The 16,973-nt window shown below is 33.1% G+C and overlaps 2 protein-coding genes across 2 annotated transcripts; both read left to right on the top strand.

The window, feature by feature from the left end:
* The first annotated feature begins 38 nt into the window (after positions 1 to 38).
* LOC106645755 (uncharacterized) lies at positions 39 to 7,443 on the top strand. Its single transcript, XM_089596436.1, has 6 exons — positions 39 to 50; positions 294 to 503; positions 2,909 to 2,983; positions 4,226 to 4,652; positions 5,605 to 6,065; positions 6,143 to 7,443. Exons 1-6 carry the CDS (start codon positions 39 to 41, stop codon positions 6,812 to 6,814), a joined length of 1,857 nt encoding a protein of 618 aa, XP_089452562.1. The 3' UTR covers positions 6,815 to 7,443.
* Positions 7,444 to 9,844: 2,401 nt separating this feature from the next.
* Positions 9,845 to 16,437, top strand: LOC106645749 (xanthine dehydrogenase/oxidase-like). The gene is made up of 24 exons (XM_023391409.2): positions 9,845 to 9,879; positions 10,405 to 10,478; positions 10,558 to 10,738; positions 10,826 to 10,957; positions 11,026 to 11,182; positions 11,342 to 11,567; positions 11,651 to 11,871; positions 11,932 to 12,034; positions 12,111 to 12,238; positions 12,326 to 12,448; positions 12,571 to 12,738; positions 12,820 to 13,098; positions 13,400 to 13,504; positions 13,581 to 13,797; positions 13,867 to 14,050; positions 14,110 to 14,489; positions 14,578 to 14,771; positions 14,837 to 14,995; positions 15,072 to 15,200; positions 15,267 to 15,400; positions 15,522 to 15,774; positions 15,915 to 16,011; positions 16,195 to 16,305; positions 16,370 to 16,437. Exons 1-24 carry the CDS (start codon positions 9,845 to 9,847, stop codon positions 16,435 to 16,437), a joined length of 3,858 nt encoding a protein of 1,285 aa, XP_023247177.2.
* Positions 16,438 to 16,973: the final 536 nt, after the last annotated feature.

Here is a 16,973-nt window from a genome sequence, read left to right as displayed (position 1 = left end):
ACACTCTATAGATTGGTATGTTAGTGACAGTAACTTTTATGTTACTGACCGTAATTTTCACTGCGGGAATCCTCTTCACCCAACGCTGCTCTCTCTCCCCCTTTTAGTAAAAGCGCCTCTCGTCTCGTGACGGACGCGCAATAAAGCCCAACTGCCGAGCGTATAGCTGCTTGCTCGTTGTCTGCGTCAGACGCTATTTACAAGTGAAACAAGCCAGACGTCATTCAGGGAGTAATTCACGCTTATTCGATAGCCGGCAACCATCAAACGTTTGAGGAAAGCTCGGACGCTAGTTACAGAACTACTCGTGGCCAGGTACATTGGAAATTCAAGACAGCAGCATTAAACCTGGGCAAACTCCAAAATCTCTGGGGAGGAGGACAGCCTGCAGGTTGACGGGACAAAAAGCCACGTTCGGAACAAGACAAGAAATTGCAGCGACCGTGCTCGTCGCTTCCACGCAGGTGGACAGAGTATCCGAAAAGTTTCAAGCTTTTCGGAGGGTGAGTCATTGTTATAATTTAACGGATTGATGCATTAAATCACGGAAAGGCGGAAAATTCGATCTTACGTAACGACATCGGTGTCGTACCCATCGCGGATTTCCTTCGTGATACTTGCAATTTCCGAGAAAAACTTGTCGCTATTAACAGCCTCTACATATACGAACTATACTGCGCAAAGAATAATTATTTTACGTAAGCCGTCGGGCCGTGTAACAATGAGTTGCATGTTGGTCTGCAGAAATTGTACAAGTAGACGCGAACAATCGCGGAAGGAATGCATGTGTGCGTGCGTGGATTAGCAGAGAGCTAAGGTGGGGGGTAGTTAAAAAGAGGATCGCTAATCTCTTCGCGGAAAGAGAACAGGAAAATCGAGCGGCTAAAATCAATATGATAATATATACTTGGTCGTTTGCCGCACGTTTGCACCCAATGCGTTAATTAATCTCTGTAAACCATCAGGTAATTTGGGTGGATAACTAATAAGGATGTAAAGATGTTGTCGCGAGTTTTTAATAGTTTGGTGGTACCGTGGTACGAAAGAAAATTCGCAGTATGTGGCAACGCCTGCGCTGCCGACATCTATACTCCGCCGAGCTCCATCACTCCGTCGAACGTTCAAGAATAACGTGAAACGTCAACACGCGTACGTGGTGGTTGATAGTTTCAGGGTCGAAAAAATCGATGGGAACCGTAAAATCTGTTTAAGTTGGAGCTTTCAGTTGATTGACAGTTTAGACTGGATGATTAATACTTACGAACACTTGCATTAAACGAGCATTGTCATTGTCGCACGAAAAAACACGAGGTATAAGTATGTGAAGGAAAAAAATAAAATAAAACCGAGCCGCAACTCACACGATCGAGTTTGTTACGTAAGACGTTTGACGTAAACGCTATACATATGTCAAACACGTTCGGTTAGCCGTCAGTTTTGCTCGTTATCGCACCTCCTCCGAAAAACGCTGTACAAGTATAGATATATTGAAATTAAAATTTTATTAGTTATCCAGTGGTATTTGGGAGCTTCAAATTTTTACCGCAATAGATTAAAATAGTAAAACAGGTGACGCTGACAACTGGCAGGGCAAAATCTCACTGCTCCCAAAGCTAACCACTACGTTAATTTACATTAGCAATTTGCGCTTCAACTAAATTTTAATTCTACGGTAAACAATCGTCATATATAACAAACAACGTTACATGAATGCAACGTCTCTACATTTTAAATACAACTTGCTTTGATTAAGAAAATGTACGTGAGATGTATTAAATATTTAAATACAAGTATGATTGGGACCAGAAAAATCAGCAGTGGTCGTATGATGAAACCTGTAAAGTATGCTAGAAATAAATGAGAGGAGGGAAAAGTGAAAGCGAGCGGTAAGTAAAGGAGAAAAATAAAGTTTGCGAGCTGCGTGATGACTCGATGGAATTCCCCGAGCCAAAGCCAGCCACGATCAATGGACTGGCGACTTACGATAATACAACGTTTTACTTACCGATGCGTGCTAGCTCCTTTAAATACCACGATGTGGATATTTGCTTATCTACTTTTCTTCTTTTTTTCGAAAAATTTTATTTTATCGAAATCGATTAGACGTGTGTGAAAACGTCTTTATTTTTCATCAGATTTTATTGAAAAATGTGGATGGAGAGATAATGAAATGTTCCATTTTTAACGCCCCTGTCCAATCAAGCACTGCAGAATTCAAGCAATTAGCCCAACAAAGAAGAAGTTGGGTCAACAAAAATGCTGAACGTGATAAGGATCAACGACTTAATAAACAAGCAATAATGAGTTTCACAAAGATAAGATAAGCCAAAGTCTCTCTTTGGCTTCCTATCCCTTTTTTTTTTTTTTTTTTTTTTTTTTTTTTTTTTTTTTGTATCAGTAACTTTCTGACATACACGGACCTGTACACGGCTGGTTGACTCGTGTTCACGCGCCAAAGCTTAACTCGATTCTTATCTACTTTTTGTGCCTCTTGATGAACAATTGTCATTCCTGTAGGAGTGATATGACTCATGCGACTTCAATTGATGTCGGGAAACATTATCTTCTCCAAATATTTTTTCACATTTTTAAGTGTTTCGTCATATTTTCAACAAATGTATCATTCGATTTAAAAAATTTAAATTGAAACAAAACAACTATAAAATTGAGTGACGGTCTTTCTTCAGGTATAAACGCCATTACGAAGCAAAATTTATTATGAAAATTTTTGGGACTTTTAACGAATTGTACTTACTAATAGTTTATGATAATTATAATCCTTGTGCCATTAATTTTAATTATTAATGAAATACTTGACACTTGCTATTTATCAGATTTACCATCAAATACAGTTTGGTTGTACTTGCGATTGAATGATCGCAATGAAACAATGATTTTTGTGTTTCAGGCTTCCAAAATCCCTCTCGTCTACGAGCGCCAAACGGCCAGCAACATTTCCATAGAACACAGGGTTGAAGTTAAAGTAAGCACTTATTTGAAACGTTAGAACGAGTAAATCGTTAGTGCAAAAAGGTACATACTCGATAACTTGAGTGTACTTGATGAAGATTAGTTCACTTGAATTCTCAGTAGTTAATAACCCACCAGACAAATACATAAGAATAATTTTGTGCGAATAAGGAAAAATTGGCCGTTCTATCTAGAATAGTAGTTTTAGTGGAAAATTAGTAAAGTTCATAATTTTTCACCTAAATTACGTAGGCTTTAAAAATTTCATGGAACAAACAATCATTAAGGTATTTACAAATGTAAACCAATTTCACTAATTTATTACAAAATAATATTACAATAAGATAGTAATATAATCTACCGTTACTTAGTAATAAATGACGTAGAAAATAATATATTATTATTCATAAATATATTGTAACAAATTTGGTTTACGTGTTTTCAAGTAAGTTTGATACATCGATTATTTATAATAACCGGATTCAAACTCATATTATGCAATTTACATCAATTTAAAATGTTAAAGTTAAAATGGTAATGTTACGTAATTGTATTAGGTAGCTGAGATTATCACAAGAACTCAAAAACGAGATCTTAGATCATCTCTTATTTAGCTACTTGATAGTTCTACTGTATTTGCTTATATAAATTTAGTATTTTCAAGTTTTTAGTAATAAATTCTTTAATAACAGTTTTATTCTTATAGCAGTAGATGAATTTTTTTGATCCTAAAGTCACAAAATTGTTCTTTTTTCACCTTTTAGTAATTTGCATATTTCACAAAAATCCTTTCTATCTATTCAAATTTATAGTTTGAAACCACGTCCAGCCCAATCCTATCTGAAAATAAATTTTCCTTTATAAATTACACTATATTTATGCAACACGTGCGCAAAACCAATGATTGCTGCACGTGTGTATGTTTTTTATGTCAGTGAAAAAAATTACTCATGTGCAGAACGTATCGCTTGTTCCTTGTACTGTTTGATTTTTTTCAAAATATATTGTTGAAATTTTAATTCTGTACAATAAGTAATAATTGTGAACAGAGTAAAAACATTGTTCTACTAATGCGGAAAAATGGTACTCTGTACACATATATGACTCAAACATTGATGACACCATTTGGAAAACCTTAGTCCTTAAGTTGATTATCTGTTGTTTAGCATTCCAACACCTACATAATTGTACAGACTGACATGTATAAAGCGTTGAAAAAAAAATAAGTAAATAAAAAAATTTCTACCCCTAACAGAGCATAAAACCATGCAACACGAAGAAAAAGCAGTCGCCTGCTTCTCGTGGCGTGAGATCAAACCGACCGGAGACAATGGAACAGGAGTTGAACAACTTCTTCGCCCCGGTGAAAATGGAAATGCTGCCACTCCCGAACCTAAACAACGAGGCGGAACCAATGGTGCTCCATCCCTGGCAGTATCCGTACGAACAGCAGGTCCGCACCGACCCTGGCGCGCCCCATGGCGTCGGCGGCACGTTTTTGGCGACTCAAGTTCCTCGAAGCAACATACTTCTCAACATCGAGGACGAGCTTGCCCAACCAGATTTCAACGACTCCTGGGAGGAGGATTTTCAGGATTTGAGTGGCTGGTGCATGACCAATGCGCAGCAGCCTCAATTCGATTTTCATGCAGGTGAATTTGCCATGGCTTCTAAGCTTACAGGTCAGTTTAAACTTTTTCTCAATAACTTTGTACGAATCGTTATTCATACAGATATTAGATTTGACCCATCGAAAAAAAAACACCTAGACCCGGAGTATTTCTTTTTGTCCTGTCAATGGTTTTTAATTGACGTTTCAGATTCATTTAAGTGCAAGTACGAAATAATTTTGCAAGAATTTTATGTTGATTATAAAAAGGGCTACTTACATAATTATTATATATAGCATTTTCAACCCCTTACCTATGTAGAATGTAAGTTTAAGACGTCGTTCGATAGGTATATTGCTTTTAAACTCAAATGTGATGATGTTAAAATCTCAAATCTGTCTTAGAATCAGTTTATGTGTATAAATTGTTATCGTATCATCACAAATCAATAGCAAACGTAACATGTTCCATGCAGGGCACAAATTGCACCCCAGAAAGATATAATTCATTCCACTCGTGTCATCTTTTGTTGCAAAAATGCAATATTATGAAATAAATGCCATAAAGTGTCGTAGTCAAATGTATTTTACATACAAACAAGAAGAATTACGTAAAATTAGTTACATAAACTGAGAAGTACGAAAATAGCAAACTTAAGATGTGCATCAAATGCTACGAAAATATCAAATGTGCCAAAAATAATTACGCTAAACTAACTATGCAGAATTCTATTAAAATAGTATAAAATCATTCGTGTATGGTTTATTATTTAAATGCCAATGCAAGAATTTGACAGATTTATTATACGACACTAACCTGGATTATTGTAGTTTCGTTATAATCAATTTATTGAGAAATTACATAACGAATCTGAAAAAGAAAAACGTTACGTAATGAAAGTCATGTAGCCATGGACATTCAGAGATATAGATCACCTAGCCTCCAGATTAAATTCATTTAGACTATGTAATATTAGAAAAAAGCCAGAATACCTCCATAAACGAACCTTTTTTTGAAATTGCAGATACAAGAATTGAGAACAATAATGACTTAACTGCAGCGGATAAGATGACGCTCAGCAGGAAAACTACTTATACCGGAAGTGGCGAGACGACACTAAGCGTACGTCGGCCTCAAACGTCCACGTACGTTGTCCAGCCACTTCACGACCACGCCTATCCAGTAAATGATCTGCAACAACAACAGCAAAAACATATGCACTCAAATCACAGTAACAACAACAACAACAACAACAACAAGAACAACAACAACAACAATAACAACGTAACCTGGCAACACTTGAACAACCCTGGAATCATAGTACAGCCTGCCACCGGCCTACCCGTTTATCAACAGCCCCATACGATGATTGACATTGAATTCAAGCAGGAACCAAATTTACTTGGAGTCAGTCAAGATCCATTCCAGGTCCTCGAGACCAATGACTTACCCAAAAATTTCGATTTGATTTCCTTCTTATGCGAGGTAAGCGTGCTTTTTATGAACTATTTGTTTTTTTCAAAGTTAAATGTATTCTTCAATAAATTTGTACGTGCTTTCAGGAGAACACCCCATCTCTAAATGACAGTATATCAACAGAATCATTGTCTAAAGTAACAGAGTTCAATAGTGTGATTATGTCGCCGGCAGATTCCTCGGCACACGTGATTGTCTCGCCTAAAACTTATGAACCGGTTCCATTGTCACCGGTGACACCCACATACTCGAAAATCCGCGTGCAAACGACAACCAATTTATCGCAGTCGCGAGAAAGCTGTGAGCCCTCGTTCTTATCGTCATCCACAACTGCCAAAGTAACGATTGCCAAGCGATCGGCATCGGGTCGGCAGTTGAGACCCGTCATTAAGCTCGAGAACCCCGACAGCCCACCATCGATGGAGAGGCGAACGAGGATTAGAAAGACACGGACGAGCTCCATGACTAGCCGCAGTAGCACGAGCAGTTGGGGTAGGTGTAGCAAAAGAATGCACGGGAGCGACTTGGATAACGAACAGCACAGGGAGACGCGCGAAAAGAACAACGAGGCGTCACGCAGATCGCGGATGAATAAAAAGACCAAGGAGAGGGAGATGGTGAGTCGAGCCATCGAGTTGGAAAAGAACAACAGGATTCTCAAGATGAAGGTGGAGGAGCTGGACAAGTTGGTCACGTCTTTGCGCAACGCTTTGCTTTGCTCGGCTCTGAAGAGGGAGACCATAACTGATGTTCCCTGAGGTGTTGGTCTCTCACACCGCCAAGGGATCTCTTTTGATCCAAACGTAAAGACAAATTGATATTATTTGTCGGCGCTGCTTGAACCACTCAAAACTTTTATATTTTTTATTGATCGAGGGCTAAACGACGTCCATGATAACAATGACGATACTTTTAATACATTTTTAGCACAGGTCCTTCAATGCAGTTTTATTCATTGAGGGAGAGTTTGCTCATGATAATTAATATCATGGTCATTCTTTACTTTGTTGACCAATTTATAAAACATGCACGTCACGGACGTTTTAAAATCAGAGGGTAAATTTTTATTTTGTTTCTCACATGACGCAGAGTACTTTTTTTTTCTAAAATTTTTTTAGATGAAAATGTGTTGTTTTTTTTCCTTATTGTATTTTACCAAGAAAGCTTGATATATTTCGTGTTGGTGTCAAATACTACGTCACTCTCATACTTACACCGTGCATGTTAAGTGGATATGCAACTGCATGTTATGACAAATAACGATAATTAATTTTCTCACCTGTCGAAAAAAATTTTCATTCGACATCTTGGTGAACCATGATTTCTCGAATATCTAAAACATGGCTTGAAAATATATTTATACTTATATATATCTCATAAACCACGAGGTGGCTTTATATTTGGTAGAAAATGTTGAAAAAAAAAAAAAAAAAAAAAAAAAAAAAAAAAAAAAAAAGAATTTTTTATCATGATATGTTTTATGTACACTAAGTGAAAATTACTTTTCATTCCGTTGAATTTTTTGTTATTAAATCCATAGTGTAAAACAAAGCAAAATAGTGTTAAACGATGAAGAAACATTCAGTTAATGCTGAAATATATATTGAAAATCAAACCTACGTAGTTTTTAACCATTTGAACTGAATCACAGGAGTATTTACTTCACTGTATTTTAATCATGAAATACGGCAGTTTGAGCATCTTGATATATTTACTTTCAAAAGTTGCTCGAACAAGAAATTAGCCGAAAAAAATGCTTTTAAATGGTAGTTGAATAAATACTGCTTCTATTTTTTTGAATATTATATGAAAGAAAGATAATATTGATGATTATCTCCATTGTATTTATGATAAAGTATAACTTTTGTGTGTTGTAGATGATGATTTTTATTTTATAGTATCGTAAAACATTAAATATGTTTTGTAAAATAAAACAAGACAAGCAATTTTCTAATATTAAATTTTTATGCTGGACCATAAGAAATATTCTTGTTTCCATGTTGAGGAATAAAATTCTTTTTATTATATCTTAATCATACGTCATACAGCTTGTCGTTTTTATTTGAAATGAAAATTATGAATAGTAAAAAAAAATCATGTACTAAGTGATGAGAAATATTCTTTTCATTTATTATGAAAAGACTTCTTACTGAAACTTATACTGTTTGTAACAGAGTTTCTAAGAACAATATATTTATTTTTATTAGAAATAAAGTTTTTGCACAAAGTAAACCATAAATATATTTTTACTCATCGTAAAGTGGAAATTATCATGTAACACCAGTACTTGTGGCTTAAATTGCATGTTCAACTTATTAAAAATTATATTACACAATGTATTTAATAAATGACTAAAAAATAATCAAGAATCTTTTTAACATCTCACATTAGAACCTACATTAGTTATTAAATAAAATATTGATATTATTCAACATAAATGATGAAAGAAGAATACTTGATAGGTATAGAGTACAACTATATTTTATTTTAAATCATTTTTCTAAAAATATACCTACATGGTGGAAGGAAAAGAAGGTGTGCCCATTAGACAATTAAATTGAAAAATTTCTGCGTCTTCATAAAATCGCCATGTTTGTCTTAATTTTAAATTATTTGATTGGCTCCTGACCTACATGGCCGACATTCGCAAGGGCTTGTGATTGGTTGACTTTTGGTAAGATGCGCGTGAGCAAACCTTGTCTTCTAAATTTCTTGTATCACAATTAACCTATAAATAGTAGTGTTATTTATATTTGCGTTTTATTTAAACCAAGGATAGTTTAATGCAATTGTAAAATTAAAATTTACACATCCTATCATATTATCACTAGCAGATTTTTAGTATTTAACAATCTTTAATAATGTTGTTAAATTTTTAATGAAATATAATAATTTTACTATTTTTCAAGATTTCTTGCAATATCCAAGCGAAAATTATTTTAACGTATAAAAAATAATAACTGATTATAAGAGTTATGCAAATCCAGATTTGAGACAAGTAATAAATTTTAATCAGTAACATTATTTTTTATTATCAGTTATTATTATTACTTTTTATTTATTTATTTTTTATTTATTTATTTTTTCGTCATAAACGTCATTTTAGAAACAAAAAAAAAATAGTAAATGAAAAGAACTTTTATTATTAATTTGCACTATCTAGTATACTTTACTTTTAAAATTTATCAAAATCGAATAGTAATAATGAATTCTTAATACCATACTATTTTTATTGTTATATTATATATCATTAAAAAAATAATAATTGAAAAATAATAAAAAATAATAATCTTTTGCGGGCACTTGTACTAATTGATCTCGCATACAAAAAAAATGATCACTAATAATAAGTATTAAGAAGTTTCAATAATAACTTGTAGCAGATATTGTGAAAAATAAGTTTTAGTAGTTGTTTAAAATCTAGACTTTATAAACTGTTATTATTTTTTTATTTTCAACTTTAACTATAATCTTATTCGATTAATTGGTAAAAGATTTTAAAATTATAGCAAATAATATATTAGCAAACCATAAGTTTTTGTCATTACGTGTAAGTACAAATTTTACGATTCGAAGAGTCCATCCATAATTATCTTACGAAACCAGTGCTTGCAACGATTGGTACTAGGTAGGGATGAAAAAGAAGTGGTCACTTTGTATCCATTGAAAATATCAGCCATAACAAGACAAAGAAGCGCACAGTAAAGTTTAAGAGGTTCAATAACATACTTTAATAATATTAAACATATTTGTAAAATTTCAACTGAAGTTGATTCTTTTGAAACAAAATGGGACTTAGAGAAAGTAAATTAAACGAAAGTGTGTAAGTTATTTAGACATTTAAAATGAATTTTATACAAATTTTTACATTAATAAATAATTTAATAGAGACAGATCATAGTATTCATAATTATATTACACGTTTTAAGCCATTTTACATATTAATTTGTACGATTGAAAAAAATTATCACAAACGAAAATAAAAATTATTTTGTGTTAATATTTTTACTGGATAAAATTGAATTTTAAATATTTTTATGAACAGTAATAATAACAGTTAAACAGCTATCGATAATTTTTTACTTATTTGGTGAATTAACGCATTTATTCACGACGTCTTTGGTGATATAACAGCATCAACATCATTACACTGTATGCTATCGTCTACACTTAATAATACATTCGAATAGAGCACGATGACATATTCTTAACAACAAGCTTACATCTAGTAATTTTTTTAAAACACCACGTTATCTTTTAAACTAGACACATCCTCTTGCATCATAAGCTGAAGTTTATAAAATTATTTTCTTAAAGAAATTAAATGCTATCTGTTTAAATCTTACAGAGCTAACCAGTCGAAGGTCAATAGTGAAGATAATCAAGCTGTGCAAGTAACGATTAATAATATTTTGTATGAAGGTATACATACTGAAATATTAATCCATCGTGTGAAATAAAGAATAAGCTGATACCTCTACTTTTCCTTGAATGTTTTTAGTTTCTAGAAATATTTCAGCTGAAACTTCCTTAAATAGCTTTATACGTCAAGTAGCTTGCCTTAAAGGAACGAAAGCTATGTGTCACGAGGGAGGCTGTGGTGCATGCCTAGTAGCAGCAGAAATTAATGGCCATGTTATGTCCATTAACTCATGTTTGGTCCCAATTCACATTTGCGATGGGTAAGGCTGATGGTGATAAATAAATCATACATTGCCTCAATAATTTAATATACTACTTTGCCTCGCATGTTTTTTTGGCGTTTCAAGTTGGAAAATCACAACCGTCGAAGGATTAGGGAGCCGAGTAAAAGGCTACCACACGTTGCAAGCCACCCTAGCTGAAATGAACGGGTCTCAATGTGGTTTCTGCTCACCTGGATGGGTTATGAACATGTACAGGTATATACCTCAAAACCCATTTTGCATTTCACTTTTTTGAAAAACTTCTGAGACAATCATTTTTTTAGTCTCACGAAAGGTAAAAAAATGACGATGAAAGAAATTGAAAACTCTTTTGGTGGTAACATTTGCCGGTGTACTGGATACCGGCCGATTCTGGATGCTTTTAAAATTTTTGCTAGTGATGCTCCCGCTACCATGAAGAAAAATATTAAAGATATAGAGGTAGTGTGTATTTAAAAAGTTAATAGTATATAATTTTTTTCTGCATACTTACATTTTTTTATATTATTATATCTACCCTGTAGGAAATTTTACTCCTTAAGGCAATTATCAGTGAATCATAATTTATTGGTAATCATAATTTTAATATCATGATTTTAGGACATTTATAAAATCCAATCGTGTAAAAATTGCCCAAAAGTGGCACGTAATAGTACTTGCAATGATTTGGAAGTCATATATAAATCCAGTATTCCCAGAAAAATGATAATTGAGTTAAAAGATAGTACGAAAATCTACAAATTATTGGATGTTAAGAACATTTTTGAAATTTTTGAAGAGCACCCAAATGCAAAGTATATTATTAATGGTGGGAACACTGCTCATGGTGCGTATACCTTATTTAATCGACTTTGCAATAATATTCGCGTTGCTCAATAAGTACTATCAACAAGTTTTTTATATACTAAGGTCTATATCGTGTAAATAAAATGCAAGTGTACATTGATATTAATAATGTATTGGAACTGCATAGAGTTGAAAAAGAAAAAGACATCCTTACTTTGGGTGCAAACATAACTCTCTCCACGGCGAAATACTTATTCAATAAGTATGCACAGGAATCAGGCTTCCAATATCTAAAACAAATGGCTGGTCATATTGATTTAATCGCCAGTGTGCCCATCAGAAATGTAAGTACGTATATTTTGTATATTATCATTACGCGAGATGCAATAATGATTTTATCTTAGATTGGAACGATTGCTGGTAACTTAATGATAAAAAATGATCACCGGGAGTTTCCTTCAGATATTTTTTTAATACTTGAAACAGCTGGAGCAGAAATTCATATATGTATGTAATTTGTATACGAAAATTTACATTGTTCAATTTTATTTTTTTTAAAACAAATTTTATTAAAAAATTGCAGTGAGTGCCCCAGGCTCTAAAGATAATGTTGAATTAATCAATTTTTTAAACTTAAACATGAATAAGAAAATAATTTATAGCATTGTACTTCCAGCCTTAAGCAGTGATTATGTATACAAAACTTATAAGGTAAAATGCTACATTTTTTTTCCAAAATTGTTTTATGTCTAAATAATTATTTAATTAGCGCTATTAATTGATTAATTTTACACTAAGATAATGCCAAGAGCTCAAAATGCTCATGCTATAGTTAATGCTGGATTTCTTTTTAAACTTGATGATGGTGGAAAAGTTCTGAAAAGACCAAATATAATATTTGGTGGTATAAGACCCGAATTCGTAAGTATAACAAATGATGACAATAGTAAAATATTCTTATAAACCGTTTTTTGTTACTGATTTGCTTGCTTATTTAGTTATGTATTTGTTTGTTTGTTCATTTATTTGTCTTTTTTTTTTAGCTACATGCAGTAAAGACTGAAGAATTTTTGGAGGAGAAATGTATTTTTGACATAAGAGCTTTAAAACAAGCATTACATATTTTGGATTCTGAGTTAAATCCTGATTACGTATTACCTGATTATAAGCCAGAATTTAGAAAACTTTTGGCTCTTTGCTTATTTTACAAGGTTTTTAATCGAAAGTTTAAATAACTAAGTCCACATAACACAACTGTAAGAATTTGAAAAATCTTATTGAATGTTTTACAGTTTATTCTTAGTGTAAATCCAAGTAAAATTGACGAGAAGTTACGTAGTGGTGGCACTTTGCTAGAACGTGCATTGTCGTCAGGCAAACAGGATTATGAGACAAATAGCAAGAAATGGCCAGTTAACCAACCATTACCGAAAATGGAATCAATTTATCAAACGTCAGGTGAAGGCGAGTACATAAATGATATGGCTATCAGAGACAACGAAGTATTTTGTGTCTTTACATTAGCAGAAGCTCCTGGCGTGATTAAAAAAATTGACTACGAAGAAGCTTTGGTAATAATTTTTTTTTTCAAAGGAATTGTTTTTATTTGATAGTTCAATTATAAACTTAAGAATTTTCTAGGAATAAAAACTAAAGCACTAACCATCACAACTTATATAATAAATTTAAATAATATTTTATCATAAAAAGAAATATCACGTAATAAGTTACCAAAGTATACTGTTGGACTTAAAACTTCATTTGCTGTTATTGCAAGGAATTGGTTTCCGAAGCATACGTGTCAACTTACGCATAAATCGCTTAAAATTATATTCACATTATTAATAAAAATTAAAAACAGCCATATTTTAGGACTTGGACGGGGTAATAGCTTTTTACTCAGCTAAAGATGTTCCTGGAAAAAATACTTTTATAAACTTAGCCCATCAGTTTCCATTCATTGTTGAGGATGAAATCGTAGGTTATCAAAAATGCACCTTCAACTTGTTATACGTAAATTAAGAACAATAATTATTATTTAATACTTATGTAGTTGTTTGCCGAAAAAGAAATAAGATACGCAGGGCAACCATACGGGATGGTAGTAGCTGACTCTCAAAACCTAGCTCAGTACGCCGCGTCAAGAGTAAAACTTGTATATACACCTGGCCCTCGAAGAAAACCGATCATTACTATCAATGATGCTGTGGCAAGCAACGATAAAACACGAATATCTAAAAATGTTGATATGCCAGCTCAGGCACCAGCTGGTCAGTGCAGCTCAAAGACTCTCAATGCATTCAACGAAGTTGATAATCAATTTTTTTTTTTTTTTTTAGGAAAGAGTAACAAGTACCAACTCAAGGGTACTCACGAGTGTGGCCCTCAATATCATTTTTCTATGGAAACTCAGACTTGCGTTTGCGTACCCATCGAAAATGGAGTAGATGTATACCCAGCAACACAGTTCATAGATTTTTTACATGCGAATATTGCTTTGACTCTCAATATACCAATAAATAAGTATGTATTAATAATGCGTTCTTCCTAAATTTATAATAGAGAAACTACTTTTTTTTCAGCATAAACATAAAAGTTAGACGACTGGGAGGTTCTTACGGTGGGAAACTAACACGTGCCAACCAAATTGCTTGTGCTTGCGCATTGGCTTGTCACTTGTTGAGACAACCAGCAAGACTGGTCATGACAATTGAGGACAACATGCGTGCAATTGGAAAGAGAGTACCATCACTCGTTGAATATGAACTAATCGTAGACGAGAAGGGTGAAATTCAAAAACTGGACGCAACTTATTTTGGAAACATGGGTGCTTCGTTCAATGAGCCACACTCTATTCTAGTGGTCCATCATTTTTTCAATTGCTATAATCCATCAACCTGGTCTTTCACAGGATACGACGTGAAAACTGACATGCCGCCAAACACGTGGTGCAGAGCTCCTGGTATAATTTCATTGAAATAAATTGTGCAGTAATAATGTAAAGCAATGGTATATAATAGTAAAAAAAAAAATTAATTATATCAATGAAGGTTCAACAGAAGGTGTATCGATGATAGAACATATAATGGATAGAATTGCTAAAGTAACCGGTAAAGATCCGATCGAAGTTCGAATCGCTAATATGGATCCTAATGATAAAGAAGCTTTAGTGCCAATGATTGAAGATCTTAAAAAAAGTTCTGATTATGAAAATCGAATGAATGAAATCAGCAAATATAATAAAGTAATTTCATACTCAATAAGACAGAAGAAAAGTGGCTTTTTTATTAATTAATATATTTTATTTAGGAAAACCGTTGGAAGAAACGAGGAATGTCACTTGTTTTGATGAAATATCCTTTTTTTGTATTTGGGCAGTATTACACTGCAATAGCTGTTCATGCCAGAGATGGGACAGTGTCAATTACACACGGAGGGATAGAAATGGGTCAAGGACTCAATACAAAAGTACAAAAATCAAAATTTTCAGGCTATAACACTCATAGGGTTGATAAACGAAATTTGAAGCGGGGTTCATTTTCAGGTTGCTCAAGTCGCTGCTCATACTTTAGGAATTGACTTAAACATGATTAGTATAAAGCCAAGTGACAGCTTCAACGCACCAAATAATTTTTTTACTGGAGGAAGTTTTGGAAGCGATGTTTTTGGAACTGTAAGTGTGATCGATATTACGTAATTTTATGTAATAAATAATTTTAAACCATGATTTTTTTGTTAGGCAACAAAATCTGCATGTGAGGAACTTTTGAAAAGATTGCAACCAGTTAGAGAAGCTTTGGGTGGAAATCCATCATGGCAAGAGTTAGTTTTAAAAGCACACCAGATGCTAGTTGATTTGTTTGTCTCATTCACGTACGTATCTCTACAATCACCAATAAAAATTTTAATGCAACTGACTTTTGTAGTATACCAATACAAACTGCATTTTTTACTATATTACCGGGCTATCACAACATTTTTTTTCTTAAACAAGGTATACGCCAAATCCGCAAATAAATAGTTATAAAATTTATGGAGCTACAGTTTCTGAAGTCGAGATCGACGTATTGACAGGTCAACATCTGATTCGGCGAGTAGACATTATAGAAGATCTTGGGGAAAGTTTAAATCCAAAAATAGACGTAGGTCAAATCGAAGGAGCCTTCGTTATGGGAATTGGTTACTGGACATGCGAAGATTTAATATATGATCAAAAAACCGGAGGACTAACAAACTACAGAACTTGGGTGAATTGAAATAATTGTTTTTGATACGTTTTTGAGCAATAACAATACATATAAAAAAATGGTTTAGTTTGATTTAAATCTCGTACACAAACAAGATAGGTTCAAATGGCATGACAATAATAAATCATTTTTATGCATAGAACTATAAAGTACCAGGACCCAAGGATATACCCACGGATTTTCGCATATCATTTCGTCGTAATTCAACAAACCCTTTAGGAATATATGGATCAAAAAGTAAATATTTCAATTAAAACTTTATTTCCGAATTGTATATCTCCTTGTTCACCAATTTTTCACACAATTATCATAAACAAGCATTCATAAATCATGATGTATAATAAAAATTTTCGTATTTATAAAACGAATTCTTTACCGTTTTTCCATGTAAATTTAAAGTTTTTTTGTTTTTTTTTTAAGCTGCAGGTGAACCCCCTATGTGTATGAGTTGTTCAATACCTCTAGCAATTAGACAAGCTCTTGACTCGGCACGAGCAGATGCAGGAAACAAAGATCCTTGGTATCAATTAGGTAAGCAGGAATACGAAACTTGTACCTTTAAAATTTAGAATAAATATTATTATTTCTCTTACAGATAATTGTGTCACAGTAGAGAAGATTTTACTGAATAGTCTTACAAGTATTGAAGATATGAACTTATGAATTCCAACATAACTTTGTTTAATTTATAATCATTTGTTTATACTTGAAACAATTTAAAAATAATAAAGGGAATCATCGTATTGTAATAAAAAGCCCCGATAAATAACAGTTAAGCCATTTAATAAAAAACTCCATATTCCACCCTCAATGATTTTAAACCAATTTGTTTTATCAAATTTAATATTAAACAAAGCGTCTAAAAACATTTTTATGTTACACAAATATATACAGTGTTTCCAGTGTGACTAAAAAAAAATCTATGTTAATACCATGACTTTTTATGCTGGAAGCAATTCTTCACTTAATATAACGATTAAATATCATGTTCTTGTTCAACAATTGATTAGTTTGTGAAACGTATATCTGTTTGAATAAAAAGCAAGCGGATTTTTTTGTTATTTGTATAATAGCCCCGAATTTCGTGTACAGAGAACGGACTGCCAATTTATCATTTAATGCTTATCTTGGCTCGTGTGGGGATAAATGTCTCGGAGAGAGGGACTTGAAAATTTCGCGTTGCAGATGCAGGCGAGTTT

Source organism: Copidosoma floridanum, unplaced genomic scaffold (assembly GCF_036245765.1).
Source record: "Copidosoma floridanum isolate Cflo_tuat_1 unplaced genomic scaffold, Cflo_Japanese_pri ptg000030l, whole genome shotgun sequence".
In the NCBI taxonomy this organism is placed as follows: Eukaryota; Metazoa; Arthropoda; class Insecta; order Hymenoptera; family Encyrtidae; genus Copidosoma; species Copidosoma floridanum.
This window is presented reverse-complemented; position numbering and strand designations above follow the sequence as displayed.